We start from the raw sequence: 19039 nt of genomic DNA, 5'->3' as shown, positions 1-19039 counted from the left end.
AATGGTTATGGAAATGAGAAATTTGTGTCAAAATAAAGAAAAGTTCACACCCAGAAAATATTATATTCAAGCCATTTATTTGGCATCTGAAGATATATATATTTATACCAAAAAAGTAATAACATGTTGAGTGTCCAAAAATGGTCAAAATCAGATTATCAATAGCCTTTTCCTAACAGTAATCTAAAGCCTTAAGCAAGCAAATATATCATACCATTTATGAAACAAATAAACCTGCAATTACTTTTTTTTAAATGAGGGAGATGATTAGAAGGCTATCATTGTATTTGTGTGTTCTAAACACTATATGGTGATGCGCTTTATTTACAAAAAAATAAATAAAATCATATTACCGGTACAAGCCATGCAGAAACCTGTATCTTCATATTAAAAGTTTTCCCCCAAAAGTGTTGCACACAAAATTTGTGAAAATAGCAGATCAGATGCAAGCTCACATGTCACATTATGCTGCATTGTGACCCAGTAGAACTGCCATTTCGTTCTATATTTGAAATTGAAAGGTTTCGCCAAAATAGGGCAGCAAGGTTGAAAGTGGTTAAGACTGACTTTATATACCAACAAGTATTATTTTCTGAAAAGTAACACTTTTGAACATGCAAGGTTTCCATCAGACAGCGATGACTATGCTGGCTGCTGTTTCAACATAATATCACTATATTTACAAAAAAAACAAAAAAAACTGAAACATATCTATGAACATTACAGTATGCCTAAACAGGTTGTGTTGTCCATTCATTGGTAAAGGTTCAGTTGTAATACATTACATTCAAGCAAAAGTTGCCCCGTGCAAAGTTAACTGCACCACTCAATGATATTCATTGCATTTAAGCGTGTGTGTATAACTTCTAAGGCTTACAGTGACAGATCTAACTGATCACAATTTATTAACCCCATATATATATATATATATATGGCAGAAATCTATCTCCATATTAAAACATTTAATGCCCTACATACGAGTGTCGCATGAAAGCAGTGGAAATGACCTGTCACATCACATTGTGAACTTGCAGATCTGCTATTTTGGTTTCTACCGGACAGCGAAGATGAATAATGCTAGTTAAATGTGCATCTGAAATGTATAGCGCCAGCTGTGTGGTACTAACTTTGTCCCAGGACTGGTTCAGTTATTTTTCATTTCATTTTAATAAAGACAATATTTAGCAGACTGTCCAGCCATTAAATAAAGTTTCAAGCTCTTTTTCTTACATTCAAAATGGAACTGTGCTTTCAAGTTATAATGTGGTCTCGTCTGAAAGCTGTGAGTGAAGACAAAAAGTCAAAGTTTCTGATCCATTGACCTAATTTGGAATGCCTGTCACGCTCAGTGAGCCAATATATTGAGTATATACTATAAATGCCTAGAGCTATTAGCCATAGATTGGCTTACACAGTATAAACAAGGCTTTACTTTACACAAAGTCCTACCTTTCCAGAATATCCACAAAAAAGGACACTTAAGAACCCTAACTTCACTATTCTGGGGTGAACATTTGGCAATAAAACAGGAGTCTAGTATAGAGCCCAGGGAGACTTCAGGTAACTACTCCCAAGTACAATGGGGATTTAAGTGGTTAAGAATCCAGCACTGTCCGAAACACTAAATAAAAGATTCCAAGCTAAGAGGTCTCCTTATTTTAGAGCCAAACAAAACCACATACAACAACATCATCATATACAACACTTCCACTGCTATCTTGGTAACAACATTCAAATGTTTTGGATACCAAACAAAGTGATTTTAATAGTTGACTAAATTTAATAGTGCAAATGACCCGCTTCACATACTGTATGACCATCCTAGGAGAGATGGGACGACTTTCCAATTGTTCCCAGCTACATTTAAATCACTGTTTCTCTTGTCATTTATATCTAAAAAAAAAAAGAAAACTGCTAGGATACCTTGCAGTCAAGAAAGGGTTTGATGCTCATTAATATTAAGACAATGCAAATTGGCATTATTTTAAGATGAGGGATTATCAGTACTTTGTGTTTTTTTATTTTTTATTTTTTACTGTCAATAGATAATAATGTAATACACCACAGGTCTACAAAGGCCTTGTAATTATATATAATTATATATATTGGTCCTGTGTGTTGAAACAGACATACAGTAAGTGCACTTTAGGGGACATAAAGGACACTTCTATAGGAATGTGCAAGAAATAAATACACAACGTAAATCTTTAAGGTGCATGCGTATATAGAGGGGAAAACAAACTATCTCCAGGCAAGTTGTTTTCATCAACCAGACAAATGAGAGTTAAATGCATATAATGCACTTCTCCCAGGAACTGAACTCATCAACTGGCAAAACATAATGAAAATAAACCAAAAAGCCAAACGCACCAGCGCTACGATTATACCAGAACCCTTATGTTCCCTAGTTTTCTAAATATCGTCGAAGCAAATTAAATGGTCCATTCTAAATGCTCTCCCTAAAGGCAGTTACCCTTCATTATACCCACAGAGGAAAAATACACTACTACTGTAGATATTGTGCTTCCATCAGTAGCTTCACTCAAACAAGCTTCTGTGGTTAATATTCTAAATAACATATTATTTTAACAGATCCAAAAGTACAAAACTCCAATATACACACTAGATTTATTTTTCCTTCGTTGTCCTACTACAGAATGTGGGCCAACACAGCAAAGTTTAATCTCTCTCCCGGGGTCTCTCTACCAAAGATGGTGTCGCTGCCCCACACTGAAGCGGTCTCACGCAGGATGAGGTAGAGGTTACAACCTCAACCTCAAGTGCTGTAATGATCCTGAAAAAACATGGCAAAATAAAGTGTCAAAAGACATCGTTTAGAATCACAAATTAGCCAAAAACGTTATCCAAGTTGTACGATAGTTGTCGGGCAGAAACCTTGTAATTTATCTACACATATTTCATCATAATATATAAAGTGTTGGTGCAGAATATGTGTCGCCGACCCACCTGGATGGAGGTGACGACCCCACTGGCCATGACAGACAGCTTTCCTGCCATGGAGCGCACACCTAGTTTCAGCTGGGACATGTCCGGGGCGTTGGGCAGGACGTTGGACAGACGGTAGGAACCCGCTGTGCAAGCAGACAGAACAATTCACGTTGTAGCCGAAGGATATTGCAAGTTAACCTGACTCCGCCAGCTGGTGGCAGCATTGAGTTCCTCCTGCTTCCCATCTGGACTCTCTCTGGCAGAGACGATGTATCTGATTGGAGCGATATGCGGCCACTAGAGGCGGGATCAACGCGAGACTGGTGACGTATTGTAGCTGTGACACGTCGCAAATGTAAACACAAGCTAACAAGAATACAACTCGAAATGATTATGGAGAGATCAGATTTTTGTCCCGCTGCTTCCGGTTCATCGTTTCTGCTTGAGAGAGACCAGATCAAGGTAGGAGGAACTTGTGAACTAAATACTGCCGCAATCTGGCGGAGTCAGGTTAATTTCAAGTGGGCTCTTCAAGATATTGGCAAACAGTAAGATTGTATTGATAATACGATTATTATAAAAAACGTAAAGCCATACTTTGTGACTTTTTTCAATTAAACAAAAGGTTTTCTGATACAGTATAATATTTCAATGGAACATTTTTCACAATATCCAGGACAATTCCACATGAATGCGATTTGAGGACAACTTCTGTAAGCCCCCCCGACACTTGTACTGAATGGTGCCATATGAATGATGTTTCCATACCGGGTTGTTTCTTTGGGTCATCGAACAGATCCGCTGAACTTATAGCAGAACTCCCAGAAAATCTCTCCAGTCTAGTCTTCGCCTCATACTGGAAAACACAAGAGATATTTCTTCATTTCTTTTCTCAAGATTAATTTTATAGGTCAGACGGTCAGTGTATAGAGATTGCTTTTGTACTTTAGATTCTTGCATGTGATTTTTGGAAAGGATTGTTTTTATTAGGTAGATAAACTAGATATATAGAAAAGCCTAACCGGGGACTGGGGTTGCAAATTAGTCTCGGCTACATATACAATACAATGGTTTCATGTATTGGTATTGTTCCTGTTAATTAAACGTATAAATAAATAAAATTAAAAATAGACTTCATGTGGCTAGCCCGGCATCTCAACCTTTTCAGGCTGCAACCCCCAAAATAATCATATTTGAACTGGGGACGCCCAATCCCGACAAGACCTTTTAATGTCTCAACTTGAGGCATTGCATCTCTTTATACCTAATATTTGAGAGTTTGGCCAATGTTAAAACGGTCTTAAAAGCAAACCCTGGCCTGTATACACAGGCTACAAATTTAGGCAGGGTTTCAGCCCGTACAGAGCTCCTTTGATTTCCATTATCCAAATTAAATTAGTGGAGGTACTTCTGAATCCTACTGGTAATTGTGACAAGAAATTTGGTGAGATTAGATCTGACAGAAAGGCTCACCTTCCTACAGAGCCACAGCGCAGTAAAACAAATGACAAACTTGGCAATATGGCAAATAATCTAAAAGTACACTTTCACTTGATTGATTGTATTCAAGATTACACACGCCTACCTCAGAATGATCTTGTTTGCCAAAGTACATGTCAGAGGAGATGGCCTTGACGTCACCTCCAAACTTCTTCTGGGCTTCCCCTGTGTCTGACACGACCTCCGGGTCGGGCCTGCGCCGGGCTGGCCTGAACGTCACAAACACAAACACACACACCCAAACCGTTATAGAGGTTTGAAATGCAACAGGACAGCCCTTTAAAACACACTTTAAAAACATGAAATAACCATGTGGCTCTGAAGACTGACTCAAAATATCAAGGGCACACCTTGATGTTAGTTAAAGGGATCCCTGGCTGATAAGATAAGACAAATATGCCTTAAAACAATATACGTGCCATTTATAACTAAAAAACAAAACAAAAAACACCTTAAATATTTTATTTCTTTCATAAATAGAGAATCTTTCACTCAATAGGAACTGCTCCTGTATCAAGTTGATGGTGTCATATGTACATGTGTGGTCCATCCCTATGGAATTTATGGAATGCACGTGCTAATAAAAAGTATTTAAAATATTGCTTTGATGCTCATATTTTCCTTAGAAACTATTAAGTTGTTTTTTATTAGCATATGCATTCCATACATTCCATAGGGCTAGTCTAGAGTCTAGAGTAGACCAGAGCCATCTAATAGAAGAGTTGCGATATTGAGGGGGCAGAAACCGAGCGCTCGAGTGCTGTTAATGCAGCCTGGAGAGGGACAAGCTGGAGTTTGAAATACATTGTTTTAAATTTTAGGCATGTGTGCAACATGCCAACTGTTTTAAAGTATTTTACAGTCACAACTAAAGTCTCTGTAATGTTTATGTTGTACGATTACTACAAAACAATCTAAAATAAAGGGATTTAAGATCATTAAAGCTGGGCTGTTGCCTGAGTCCAATGCATTCCTGCCTACAAAATCACTCTCCCGCTTGCAAAATTAGAGCAAAATGCAGCCGCTAGGCTTTTAACCAACATCAAAAAGCATGATCATATCACCGCTGTCCTGATGTCGCTTCACTGGCTTCCGGTCACTTACAGAATTGATTTTAATAGTATTTTAATCGTCTAGCTCCAGCCCCCTCATGACCCTCCTCGCAGCCTGAGGTCCGCAGGCAAGGGGCTCCTAAAAACTCGCACTGCGAACTATGTCACGAAGGGTGATCGGGCCTTCGCCATCCGAGCACCTAAGCTCTGGAATGTGCTTCCAAAAAATTGCCTCACCGACTCCCTTCCACGTTTAAAATCCCATTGGTTTCAAACAGCATTCCTATAAATACCCGTTTTTGTTTCCCCCTGCCTTTTACTGATGTTGTGTTATCAGATTTGCTTAAATGTTTGGTTATTTCTTGTTTATTACGTTTATTATAATAGATCATAGATCATATAATAGATTATTTTAGTTATAGAGGAAGTATAATGTTTTAGGGCATATTTTTCTTATTAGCCAGGGATCCTTTTAAGTAGCATGTGATGTGTCAAACATCATGGTTCTGAATCCATTCCAAGCATTAGTTTTGCACAAAAAAAACCACTCCTTGGGCTAAAAACAGCCGTCATCACAAATGTGGCCATTTTGACTTAATTGGTATTAATGGTCATAAAAGTCATTAAATTGTAACTTTAGAAACTTATATGTTACACATTAAGCTAATCATCCAGGGACCCCTCCACCACCACCACTGGTGTATGGTGAGCTTACCTGTCCTCCTGGTGGGTGATGGCGGTGGTCACGAAGAAGTCAGGCTCTGGTTTCTTCCTCTCATTCCAGCCTCCATCACCTCCGTCGCCCCATTTATCTGCACTTTCCGTCTGTTCATCGAACCTGGACATCAGTCTAAACAGCAGGGACCACAGTAATGTTTCAGGTAAAGAATTATACCATTTGCTTCAACTATATCCATTGCTTTAAATATACCTTTATTACAATCGATTATCCATCAACCAGTCAAAAAAACAGATTGACAGACAGAATTAGGGTTGGATGGAAGGCTATAGATTGTGGACATTAGCACAACCAAACTTGCAGCGACGCGACGCCCCATAACTGCTACATTGCTCTTAAAAAGGAGACTACAAATCAGGCTCAAGTACGTCCTGTTTCCTCGTCGGCCTTTTTTTGAGGCAGTTGTTTTTTGTAATTATATTCCAGGATAATCCCAAACTCTAAAATACCACGTAGTAATACCACCAAGTACAAAACAACCGTTTGTCATTGCTGGAAAAAATACTAGCATAATAGCTGCGCAAGACGTACAATATGTGATTAACAAACTTAAACATCAAGTTTAAGTTCTTAAAATGGTTTAGAGATATGATGCATCCTAGTACATAAAGCAGGCAGTGTGGACTGCAGGCACAGTGCTCTTTCAGCAGAGGAGATTCTGCACCCTCCATGATCACAGCAAGATTTAAACTTGTGACCCCTTTTGCCCTCTGTGCTGCTAATTTAGCAGTGCTGAGGTAGTATTAAGTATTAAGGCATTTACCAAAAAGTATAGTAAAACAGCATCTAAAGATAATCTCACATAGCCAGATGTGTTAGACCAGTGGTTGGCCTTGTTATGCCACGACACCCAAACCAAGTTTGGCTCGGTTTCCTCAGATAAATATTATCTGTTGCGAGGCGCTGTGTACTTGTAGATCTGCCATTTCTTTTTAAATGCCTTTTGATGCAGAAATGTCCCATTTCATTTCTTATTACTTTATAAAAGATCTTAAAAGTCCTTAAATTGTCAATTTACTGTCATGTAGGACACGCGTTCCACACCACGACAGGGAGTGTAGTGCGGCGTGCCCGATGTCGAGTCGGTCGGACCCACGGTTGTCCAGAACCGCCCCCAAAAGGCCTCTGCCTGGGCCCCTGTCCAGTGTCCATATATGGAGCTGGCCTGTTCTGACAACATTCTGACACCTGAATGGACTCCATATTTGGGCATTCCTGACAATACAAGAACTATGGGCATAAAAGGGACACAGACATAATATCTGGGTGGGGCACTTGCATCGTTCCAAGTAGGCCAGTGCCCAACATGCACCGCTGTAGAGGCTCCAACAGGCACGCTCTAGTATCTTTAAAAAAAAGATAGTTGGCAGACACCTCTTATTTCCATACTTTTCTCATAAATGAATGCCCTATTTGATCATACTACTGCGTCAAACAAAAACATCAAAAGCAGCAGATCCGCATTTATTTATTTTTAATCATGAAACAAAGATAATGAGGTTTCCACCAGACAGAGACAATATACAGTATATTTTGTCATTGCTATGTGATCACTTGCATCTTTTAAAACAGGCCTGAAAATCCACCTTTCAGCAGGGCCAAGGGAGAGGAAACGACCCCCCCCTTTCCTTTTCCCCCTCCCTGTGTTTTATTTTTCCTGTGATGTCCTTGTTGTTATTCTTCATGTCATGTCTATGAATTGATCGCATAGCCATAGGGCCTAAATGGAAACAAGACTGCAAGGACGTTGTTGGTGCTATCCCTTTTGGACTGAGTGTTTGACTGTACTTTGTTGCTTGTATTTACATTTCTGTAATAAACTATAACTATTCAATCAATCAAAGTGTGTGTATGACCCCCTGCACTGACAGAAGGCTTTCCGCCTCACCTGGAGCTGAAGGAGCCTTCATCCTCGTCCACATCGGTGAACCGGCGCCCCCCCTTTGTAGTCTTGGCAAGCGACCCTTTATCCTGTTGGATGGTGTGCATGTCTGACATCGACGAGTGAGACATGCCACTAGAGGGAGACAGAGAGGCAGACATACCCAATGAGTTACACAGACATTTTTCAAATTACATTAATTTCACACTGAAGAAAATAAATTAAAAAAAATATATATATATAGTGAAAATAGCAGATCTACAGGCTCAAAGAGACTACCAACTAGTCAGTGCTACACGTTTCCTGGATCAGTGATTCACAATCTGAAAAAAATACTAATAATCATGGTGTTTTCTTTTCTTTAAAAGCTTGAAAATGTGGTTTTCATTGTGATACCAATAAAAGAGGAACTTAAACTACACTATGTTAGTTCCTTTGATCCAAGCCACACGACAATCGATTGATTATCAAAATGAATATGCCCCTGAAAATGCACGCATCAACTCTACTTAACCATTGTGGTCAAAAGCAAACGCTATGGAGATTTCCAAGTGGGCCCTGATCCATAAAAGGCTGGGAAGTTGGGAACCACAGTTGTAGGTCGTATGAAATAGATTTACACCACCATTATTCTATAATTCTATTATGTTCAGATATCGTACCTCCTCATACTCAAGCCCATGCCTAGTCGATCAGCCTGCTCCCTCTTATTCTTATTCCCCTCCAGTCCCTTCAGCGTCTTCTCTTGTTTTTTCCTCTGATCTTCCAGATCCTTGTAGGCCAGACGCAGGGAAGGAGCACTTAGGAGAGGAAGGAAGGAAGGGTAGTCAGAAGCAATAAAACAAGCAATGGCGTGGCGTCAGCAGAGAGCCACGACAAAATGACAAAACACACACGTCTGGAAAAATTAACAAATGTCAAGAAGAACAAGGCATTCATTCATCCTTCGTTATTGAAGGAACGGTGAGGGTTGTGTCAAGGTCCATACACAATGGGAGCGTGGCAAATATGCATACAGTATGTCAGAACAGTGAGTGTGTGTTACATGGGTTCGTCAGAACAGTGAGGGTGTGTTACATGGGTTCGTCAGAACAGTGAGTGTGTTACATGGGTTCGTCAGAACAGTGAGTGTGTGTTACATGGGTTCGTCAGAACAGTGAGTGTGTGTTACATGGGTTCGTCAGAACAGTGAGGGTGTGTTACATGGGTTCATCAGAACAGTGAGGGTGTGTTACAGGGCTTCATCAGAACAGTGAGGGTGTGTTACATGCGTTCGTCAGAACAGTGAGGGTGTGTTACATGGGTTCGTCAGAACAGTGAGTGTGTGTTACATGCGTTCGTCAGAACAGTGAGGGTGTGTTACATGCGTTCGTCAGAACAGTGAGGGTGTGTTACATGGGTTCGTCAGAACAGTGAGTGTGTGTTACATGGGTTCGTCAGAACAGTGAGGGTGTGTTACATGGGTTCATCAGAACAGTGAGGGTGTTACAGGGCTTCATCAGAACAGTGAGGGTGTGTTACATGCGTTCGTCAGAACAGTGAGGGTGTGTTACATGGGTTCATCAGAACAGTGAGGGTGTCTTACAGGGCTTCATCAGACTGAGTAGGGGTCCTGCCAGCAGTGTTGTCGTCCTTCTCCCTCTGTTTGTCCACGGCCACCGCTCTCTTCTGCAGCTCAGAGAAACTCTGGTTGCTCACCTTCTGAGCTCCCAGGCCACCCTTCTTAGAGCCCAGCTAGGACACACACACACACACACACACACACACACACACACACACACACACACACACACACACACACACACACACACACACACACACACACACACACACACTTTAGAACAGTGGTTCTCAAACTTTTTCATGCCAAGGACCCCCAAATTGAGACTTAGTAGCCTGCGGACCCCCATAAGAGAAGATTTGTAATTTTGTATGGCTCTAGCAGTACCCCCAGTTCGACATGCATTAGGCTACAGACACCCATTTAATAGCATTTCTATCTCTGGGACCCCAATTTATATTGTAAAATCAATGGGAATTTAACTCTGAGTGTACAAATGGAACCAAATTGAACATTTGGTTCCATTTGTACACTCACAGAGTTACAGATCGATGGGTCAATTTGGTTCTTAACTATCCATCATAGCTGGGGACCCCCTGGAACTCCCTCAAGGACCCCTGGGGGTCCCCAGACCCCACTTAGAGAACCACTGCTTTAGAAGATGTACTCTGGAATTCTGACTCTAAATGCATGTGAACAAAATGCCTACATGGGCACAAATCAAGGCCAAATAAAGCGTGCAGTACGTACTGTTTTCCTGGTACCAGCGGGTTTCTTCTTCAGAACAGAGGGCGCCTCTGGAGAAGATGAATAGCAGTTACAGCAAAAGCATGCCAGTGGCAGTCATCATACAAATGCATTACAAACTGTACTGTATGTGTACAGTACTATAAACCTTTATATATTGTCACTGTCGGGCAAAAATCTTTCATCTCCATAGTTCATCTTTTTATATTTGTCCATAAAAACCCTATTTTATACTTCATCTACAGCAAACAGCATAGACTCGGTCACAATGACCTTTTCTCAAGACTTGAGGTCTTGAGTAAAGGTTCTTGTGATCGAAATGCTGACCCTTTAGTTTACAATTAAATCCAAAAGTATGTGCAAGAATTGACTGAGGAGATTTTTCTATGGAACTATATATTATCCTCTTCCGACCTCTTGATCAGTCATCATACAGTATTATTGTGTCTTAAGTTATACAGCATAATTATGCCTCAATGAACCTGGATGAGCTTTCGGAGAAACACTCAGCATGTCAACATTGGGACCTTCCTCTGGGTTACCTGAGAGGAGACGAGAGACAGACAGGGTTAATGGTCTATATGTGGTTTGGCAGGTCAAACAGCAGTTGTAATACTGGACATGCTGTGCTGTACACCAGTGGTTTTCAAACTGTGTGTCAATAGGGCCAAGCAGTAAAGTAAACATCTCAAGGCAAGTCTGTATTATTATTCATGACGAAAGTCTACATGCTCAAAACATATGTGATATGTTGTGAGCTTCAGTAGATCGGCTATTTTTACTATTTTGGAAAAGTCGTGGAAAAGAATAATGTAAATTTATTTTGCCTATGACATGTCCAAAATAAAAAATAAAGTAGTTAATTGAATTTTCTTTTGTAATAGGTAAATGGGCACACACAGAGTAAATGAAAAAAGATAATTCATAACATTTTGTAAAGTTGTATATTGCAATAATAATGTCTGGTTGCCATACAATTTCAAGACACACCTGGACTTGTCTCACGGCACATCACTGGTGTACAGTATACTGATAAACCACTGTTTGGTGACCAGTCACCACTGACTGGTGTACAATATACTGATAATTCACTGTAGTTTAGTTTGAAATTCTTTATTTAGGAATACCCCATTGAGATACATTATCTCGTTTTCGAGAGGGTCCTAACTACAATCAATACAATACAATATAATACAATACAATACACAAAAAAGGAGAAAAACTAAACAAAAACATTATTATACCATTATTGTCTTCTCTATCATCTGTGTACTGGGCAGGAAGAGGCTTCTCTACTGAAGGGGAGCTGAGAGTCATCTGGGCCGTGTTCTGAATCTCAGGAACAACCTGAAACGCACGCAACACAAACACATACTGTAACATGCAATTCACTTATATAAACCTTATATTATTATGCTTATGCCCCTAGGGTTCAATACACTAAGGCTAAGCCTTGTTTTTGGAAAATTCATAGAGAAGGCATGGCAGTTACGTTGGAGAACGATGTATCCATGAGTAACTGTCTATTTGTGTACCCGTATATGTATTATTATATATGTACAATTTTGTGAGTGTCTTGTAAGCCCGTGCGGGCTGGGCATCTTATGATGTATGTTAATAAAAACTCTATCTATCTATCTCTCTCTCTCTATCTCTAGGCTAAAAGGATAACACAATGGACAATGGGACTTGTTTGCATTGTGCTCTTATGTATTCAATTAATCAACATAGCATATTATAACATATTAATATATGTCATCAACAAACACAAATAACTATATTGCGAATCTAAGTTGTCCTACAGCTACAGCTTATTTCTAAGTCTACTTACAGGACATTACCATCACATTTGAGTTCCTATTGAATGCCTGTCAGATTTCTCTACATAAGTGTCTCAGCTGTTGGTGCGCAAATGCGCCTTGCATGCCTTTGCCAACCCTAACGAGCAAAGGTTCGAACCCCGAATGTTCGGGGACAGCCTTAACACACACACACGTGTAACAGGTCATCTCGCCCCTTTGCCAACTCGCCCACGCGAAAAGTGAAGACGGCTCGTCCCGAAATTTCGAAAAGTGAAGACAGCTCGCCCCAAGCTGTGGATAGCTCGCCCCAAAGCGTGGAAATCTCGTATACTTGTTAGAGTTAAAGATTTAGCTGGGGACCTGAAGTCTGTGAAATCTTTCACAGACTTACAACACCACCAACAGGTGGATTTTTGAAAATTACTCAAATCATGAAGGCAGCGTGCAATTTACGTGGAATCTTTCACAGACTTTCATACTAGGCTGAGGAATATATCCCACCCTTTTCACATTGGCCAGTTACAGTGCCACCAACAGGTGGATTTTTGAAAATGACTCAAATCATGAAGATATATATATACATCTTCTAGATAGTTCCAGTGATCCTGAACTACACCAACACAGAGTAAATAAGGTGGTTGAGCAAGTACTCAAATGATACAACTTTAATTTCTCTCTGCCCTTATGTTTCTATGTATGTCACTGTATTTTATTTTTTTGTCCTGTGTTATGTCAAATGTGTATATGCATACAAGGCCGCTGTGTGTGTGTGTGTGTGTGTTTATTTTGTACTGATTTCCTGTAACTCTACCACTTTGAATCACATTCCGGGCTAGGGTGTGCTAAACATCTCTCTCTCTCTCTGTTTAAAAGTAGGCTACTATTGTGAATCAGTGGACCATGACACAGCTTAAACACAACTCTTCTTTACTTTCAAAACTCAGAGTCATAATAACAAGGCAAAGCAATATCATCACACATCATGTTGTATGTCAAGACTGAAGTAGTCGATCCCAGATAATCCCCCCAATCATTACAAAGGCAACACAGTTATATGCAACAAGCGCAGCACAATCAAACAGCTGTCAGTGAGACATAACAGCTACATGTAAAAATCTCTCTCTCTCTGTTTAAAAGCACAGGTAGAAATCTCTCGGGGGCGACATCTCCGGGCTTTGGGGCGACCGATCTTCTCCGCTTGGGGCGAGTTGGCAAAGGGGCGAGCCGTCTCGTATTACACACACACACACACACCCACCCACACACACCTCTGTGTGTAGGCTGAAGAAACCCACCCACCTCTGTGTGTAGGGTGAAGAAACCCACCCACCTCTGTGTGTAGGGTGAAGAAGTCCTCTTGCTTGTCATCTAGTGATTTTGGGGACAGGGGGGCCTGACTGTCCAGCCATAACTGTAAGAAATAGGAAGGTTATAAGTGACTGTCCAACATTAACACATACACGGATTACACGCACACAGTAGATGAGGGGGAGTGCCCATAATTCCGATATACCATTACTCCGACTATGTGGCTTTGCGTACAGTTAGGATGGGGTTAGTAAGGGGTATTATTAGCATACATAGCATACTACTAGTAGTGCATTGTGATTGCTGTGTAACTTCCTTGGGATGGGGAAAACTCCCCCCCCCCCTGTCAGGTGATAAGAAGCGGCGTGCTCACTCCTCATGCATTGAAGTAAGCATGAGCTCAGTTCGGGGCTCTCCCCAGGTTGGCAGAGGGAGAGCAGCACCCAGAATTACAGCATAGGCAATTGGCACCGGGTGAAAAAATTGGTTACAAAAAATAATTACTGTCTTACTACAAAGTATAAGTGGTTTAAAAAAAAACGAATAAGAGGGACTCAGAGAGAGACACACACAACCTACTTCCCACTCAGCACCGCACCGCCCTGCCCACCAACCCACACACCACATTTATAGAAACTTTAGAAAGACAGACATCTTGTTTAACACTGATGAAGGGCACTGCACTAGTTGCTGAAAATGATGCTTGCGTCATTATTCACTTGTATGTCACTATCAAAACACAAATAATGACAACATTTACAAACATATACTTGGTACTTATTTAACTCTAAAGTACAGGAAGGACGTTGTTCCAGGTGGAACTGGCAACCAACGGCGTCAACTCCAGGAGTGCTTGAGGGCTAAAGCACCCACTGACACAATAGTAAGCCAAATAGCACCCACTGACTGAAGGCTGCACACACCTTTACGGTGTTCACAGAACATGTATTCAAATGCTAATACGGTGGCTTTGTTCCAGTGACCGCACGGTTCATTCACACAACTGCAGCAACACTAGCCCTGGTCCAGTGCTTAGAGAGACTCGCTGTAAGCACTGGACCAGGGCTACAGCAACACTACACTGACACGGTCAGCGGAGAGGCTGCTGTTTGTGTGCCGTCGGTCTGTCTGTAAAGAGCCATGAGCCGGGAGGGAGCGGAGGGGCAGCAACACCGCCGGGTAATCTCCACGCTTACGGGCCGGCGGGCGGGTACCCACTGTCGTTATAGGAACCTTCCACCACTGCTGGCAACAGAACGTACCTCTGTGCCGTGACTTCTGGTGGCTTGGTTGGCCAGAGTCTTGACCTTCTCCCGGTACAGCATGGCAGCTCGACTGTTGTACTTCAGGTTGGCAGCGCCGTTTGAAAAGCCCTGCTGGCTGAAAAATGCGTTCTGTCCACAGGAAGACACCCATTCAATTCATTCACTGCAGCAGTAGCTCAAATGATATTCGACAACACATTTCAAGACGTGTGCACAGTGACAAGGTCTTAACCCATTCTGACCTGAGATCAGATTCATACGAGGTTTCCACGGGACACACACTGATCTGATTAACCCATTCTGACCTGAGATCAGAATCTAAAAATGTCAGTCGTTCTTCGAATTTTTCAAAAATAGCAGACCTACAAGCTCGTATCGCGCCACTCGGTGGCGCAATATGAGCTTGTAGATCTGCTATTTTTCAGTAGCTAAAGCACGACATGATGCTAACACCAAAATGGGTGCCCGGTCAGAATGGGTTAATGCACTCCACATTCATCAGGACCCAAGTTTGACTACCGTAATCTAACCAAAATAATTTGAAAAATGTAGGGCTAGCGTTGTGTAGCCAGAAAACTATTCCACAATCTGTCCATCCTTTCCGTTCACGAAAATATCTTATAAAATATGCATTTCTGCTAAGCAAGCAGAAAGCTATATGCTTAGATTTATATTCAGAAAAATGTGTGCGACTGTAAAGGTTAAAAGGAAGTGAGTAAGAGGCACCACATCCGCTTAATCGCTTGATCATTTTTAGAGCTTCCACGCTCCAGACTGTATGACGGAATCAACAGCCTGGCTCACGGGATATGGTTTAAAGTGGTTAACTAGCTGATATTTTTTATCACCTAATTGCAATTATTTGAGATATCGGTAATCAGAATTATTACCGTATGGTAATCATCAAAATTGTTTCCACGTTGAAAACAATCTTACATTGCCAGCTAAGTATAACATTATAAAATATTTATTTGTCATATCTGCCCTGTGGAATTTATTTTATTACCAAGCCTGAAAGGCACACTAGGTTTTTATTCAATGTACAATGCCAAAAACGCAATGAAATCATTTAAAAATCGCAATTATTTCTGTGACAATGAATTGCCAACTTCAATTTGTAATCGTGAAAGTCCTGTTATTTTGACAGGTTACAGTATGTACGTATACTCACCCCAGTGGCATTGCCCCCAACTTGCATACACCTCAACTGGAACCAGGACCAGTTAGAGTCCAGTTCTGTGGACCTGTGTGAAACATCAAATCTTAGGACATGACCAAGGAAGATGTCATCTGAAATGTTTCAAACCATTAAGACCTGGAATGCATATGGGTCACCTTAGCTTTCAACCACTTAAACCATCATTTTAAACTTTAGCTGTTGAAAAATAGCAGATCTACAAACTCGTAGTGCGGCACTGTATTTTTGCAAATCTTTGAATCCAATGCTGTACACTCAGTACCAAACAGGCAAATATATTCTTTCACAGCGAACATATTTAACTCAAATATTTGCTTCTGGGGTGGGGAGTCCCTGGAACAAAATATTTTCAGATGGGGGTCCATGGCCAAATACCGATAATTCTGGGGTCCGACATGAAAAAGTTTGAGCACCACTGATACGTTTTGTAGAAGACATTTGTAGAATCGGGTCTTCTGATCTTAATGGGCAAACACTAAAATAGACAGCTACAGTAGGGCTACAACTAACGATTATCTACACCTTTATATTAATAGATTGTTTAGAATTGACTAAGAAAGAAATTCAATTCCACCACAAAATCAATTTTTATTTAAACAAAGAAATGTAAATAAGTGATTAAATTGATTCGATTAACAGTTGCAGTCCAAATGGACAGTCCACTATAATAAATGAACTGCCAATGACCCAACTGTGTGTTTAGCAATCAGAAGACGTCGCTAGTTACCTGATGAAGGACAGATGAACTCCCAGAGACCTGTGAGTCCCTGAACAGTCAATACATAGAAACACTCCATAGGTGATACTGGCCCAGCTAGGGTTCTTAGAGGAGCAGTCGAAACAAGCCTACGGAACAATGAAAGCTCTAATTAGACAAGTTATCCAACAAACAAACATACAAACAAAAACTAAAGGGCAAAAATAACACTGTTCTCTAAGACAATATACTGTATATGATGATAATGAACGCTATAGGGTTTGCAAACCCTATAGTGTTCATTATTGATGTACATCCAACTATTTTGCGCAATTGTGGAACGACTTCAAATTGAAAAACGTAACCCAAATCAAACTTTCTATATGCTTTCAGAAATACTGTAGGTCTCAGACACACTATACAACCATGTTACAGAGTACAGACTCCCAAACGGACTTGTTATATGCTATGGATTTTCAAATGATTCGGTCCCAGGGACCCCGATATGACATTGATTTTGAATTGTAGGCTGTGATAAACTGATCCATTGCAAGGTAGTGCAAGTGATAAACAAAGGGGTATTCTGTTAAAACGCTAAAGCTCTATATTCAGATGTTTATTCAGTAAACGTCTCTCCAGATCTTTAATAAACAGAAAATACATTTTCAGGTGGGTTGCCAAATGCAGCAAGTCAGGAGAGACACATCTTTATCATCTTACAATTTGATTAAAAAAAATGTTTATGCTGACCTGAAAACCTATTTTCTGTTTACAACGAGATTTAGAGAGACCCCAGCTGTTACTTTACAAACACTGCAAAAATACTTTACTGTTTAAACATGGCATTAGGTCACATGGCCACGTTCAAGGAGTTTATCGTCATTCCATTAAAGCACAGAACGAAATGGTCCTGTCATGGTGGCAGGATCTGTACATAATTATATTAGTCAGTGAAGTCAATATATATATATATTATATTTGTGTAATAAAGTCTAATTTACACTTAGTTGCGTGCTGTTGGTGTTGCATTGAATGCGGTAAAAGCACACATTGCTCACCGTGAGCTTGTAGATCTACTATTTACTGGCAAGGCACCCAGCACGCAACCAAGTATAAATGGTAGATAGATATAGCATCACAGCATATTATTTGCTTGCGGCTAGTTGAGATTGAGAACCAAATGTTAAGCAGCTGTTTTTGCAGACTACAGTGCAGTGCGTGCTGTGAAGGCAGCTAGAGCTAGGTTCATGTAATTCACGCATTAAATCGTGTGTGTGTGTGTGTGTGTGTGTGTGTGTGAGAGAGAGAGAGAGAGAGAGAGAGAGAGAGAGAGAGAGAGAGAGAGACACACACACAGTTTACAGTTAATATATGAAATAGCCTAGTCCAAACAGAAGAGCAAAATGTGCTGTGGTTGAGCTATGAGCAGTGCACCTCTCTCGTCCTCACTTCACCTCTTCCTCACAGTCTTAACATCCCGATTAAGAAATAAACATTTTATTTAAAGTTTGAAAAATTGCCCCAAAGATAGGGGCGCCTTGGATACAACTGTGTTGTTTTTAAATACAAATTAAATATTTGACACAAAGCCCTGATAGCTTTGCTTGCATTGACTTAGCTCTGGTCCATAGCTCTAACCAACGGGAGCAAAGGGCATAGGGCTCTGGAGTCCAGAGCTAGCATTGACTTAGCTCAGAATCATAGAAGCAGTATGGACCAGAGCTAGCATTGACTGTGGAGCCTCGAAAAGGCTGAGCTGGTAAATGCAGCCTAAAATGTACACTCACAGCGTTCAACACTGATGATTTGAATTTACACTGTGATATAGTATGTTTTAAACGTCTGGGTAGGACAGGTGGACGATCGGTCTTCTCTTCTTGCACCGCTCAGTCTCTCTCAAAACCATTGACGTGTCAAATATTAAGTCCATGATGAAGTCCACTCACTTCCTCGTTAACAGACAGACAGTCAAACATCTCATCCCATGAAAACCGCTCACCTTATTCGTGGGGATGGCACGCAGTCTCTTGAAGATAGCGGCTATGTCCTGCTTGGCGGGTTCCGACATGTTTGTAGTGTACCTGTTAGTTAACACCTTATCATAGATCACACAAACACGCCAACACACAGAAAAGCAGCTGTCTTTTTTTTATCTGCTAGCCTAAAGAGCCGAAATGCGACACGTCAGTAGGAAAACAACACGCATGTTGAGCTCTGATTGGCCCAAGAGCTGGCACGTGTCTATGTTGTTGTAGCAAGGCTCTCTGGGAAATGCAGTTTCGGTGCAGGGCCAGTGGCAGTGAGGCGTCCCAGCCAGACTTGATTGATTGAACATTTTA

At 40.8% G+C, this 19039-nt stretch overlaps 1 protein-coding gene across 1 annotated transcript; it reads right to left on the bottom strand.

Annotated features, from left to right (window-relative positions):
* Positions 1-60: 60 nt before the first annotated feature.
* Positions 61-18868, bottom strand: arfgap3 (ADP-ribosylation factor GTPase activating protein 3). The gene is made up of 16 exons (XM_080757467.1): positions 18700-18868; positions 16731-16849; positions 15977-16049; positions 14803-14934; positions 13563-13643; positions 11675-11777; positions 10913-10972; positions 10434-10480; positions 9708-9856; positions 8785-8922; positions 8129-8257; positions 6217-6351; positions 4535-4658; positions 3718-3805; positions 2968-3092; positions 61-2794 (listed from the first exon to the last, which is right to left on the bottom strand). The coding sequence occupies exons 1-16, from the start codon at positions 18766-18768 to the stop codon at positions 2777-2779; spliced, it is 1590 nt and encodes a 529-aa protein (XP_080613593.1). The 5' UTR covers positions 18769-18868; the 3' UTR covers positions 61-2776.
* Positions 18869-19039: the final 171 nt, after the last annotated feature.

This window comes from Protomyctophum bolini (genome assembly GCF_963924005.1).
Source record: "Protomyctophum bolini genome assembly, chromosome: 23".
Lineage (NCBI taxonomy): Eukaryota > Metazoa > Chordata > Actinopteri > Myctophiformes > Myctophidae > Protomyctophum > Protomyctophum bolini.
This window is presented reverse-complemented; position numbering and strand designations above follow the sequence as displayed.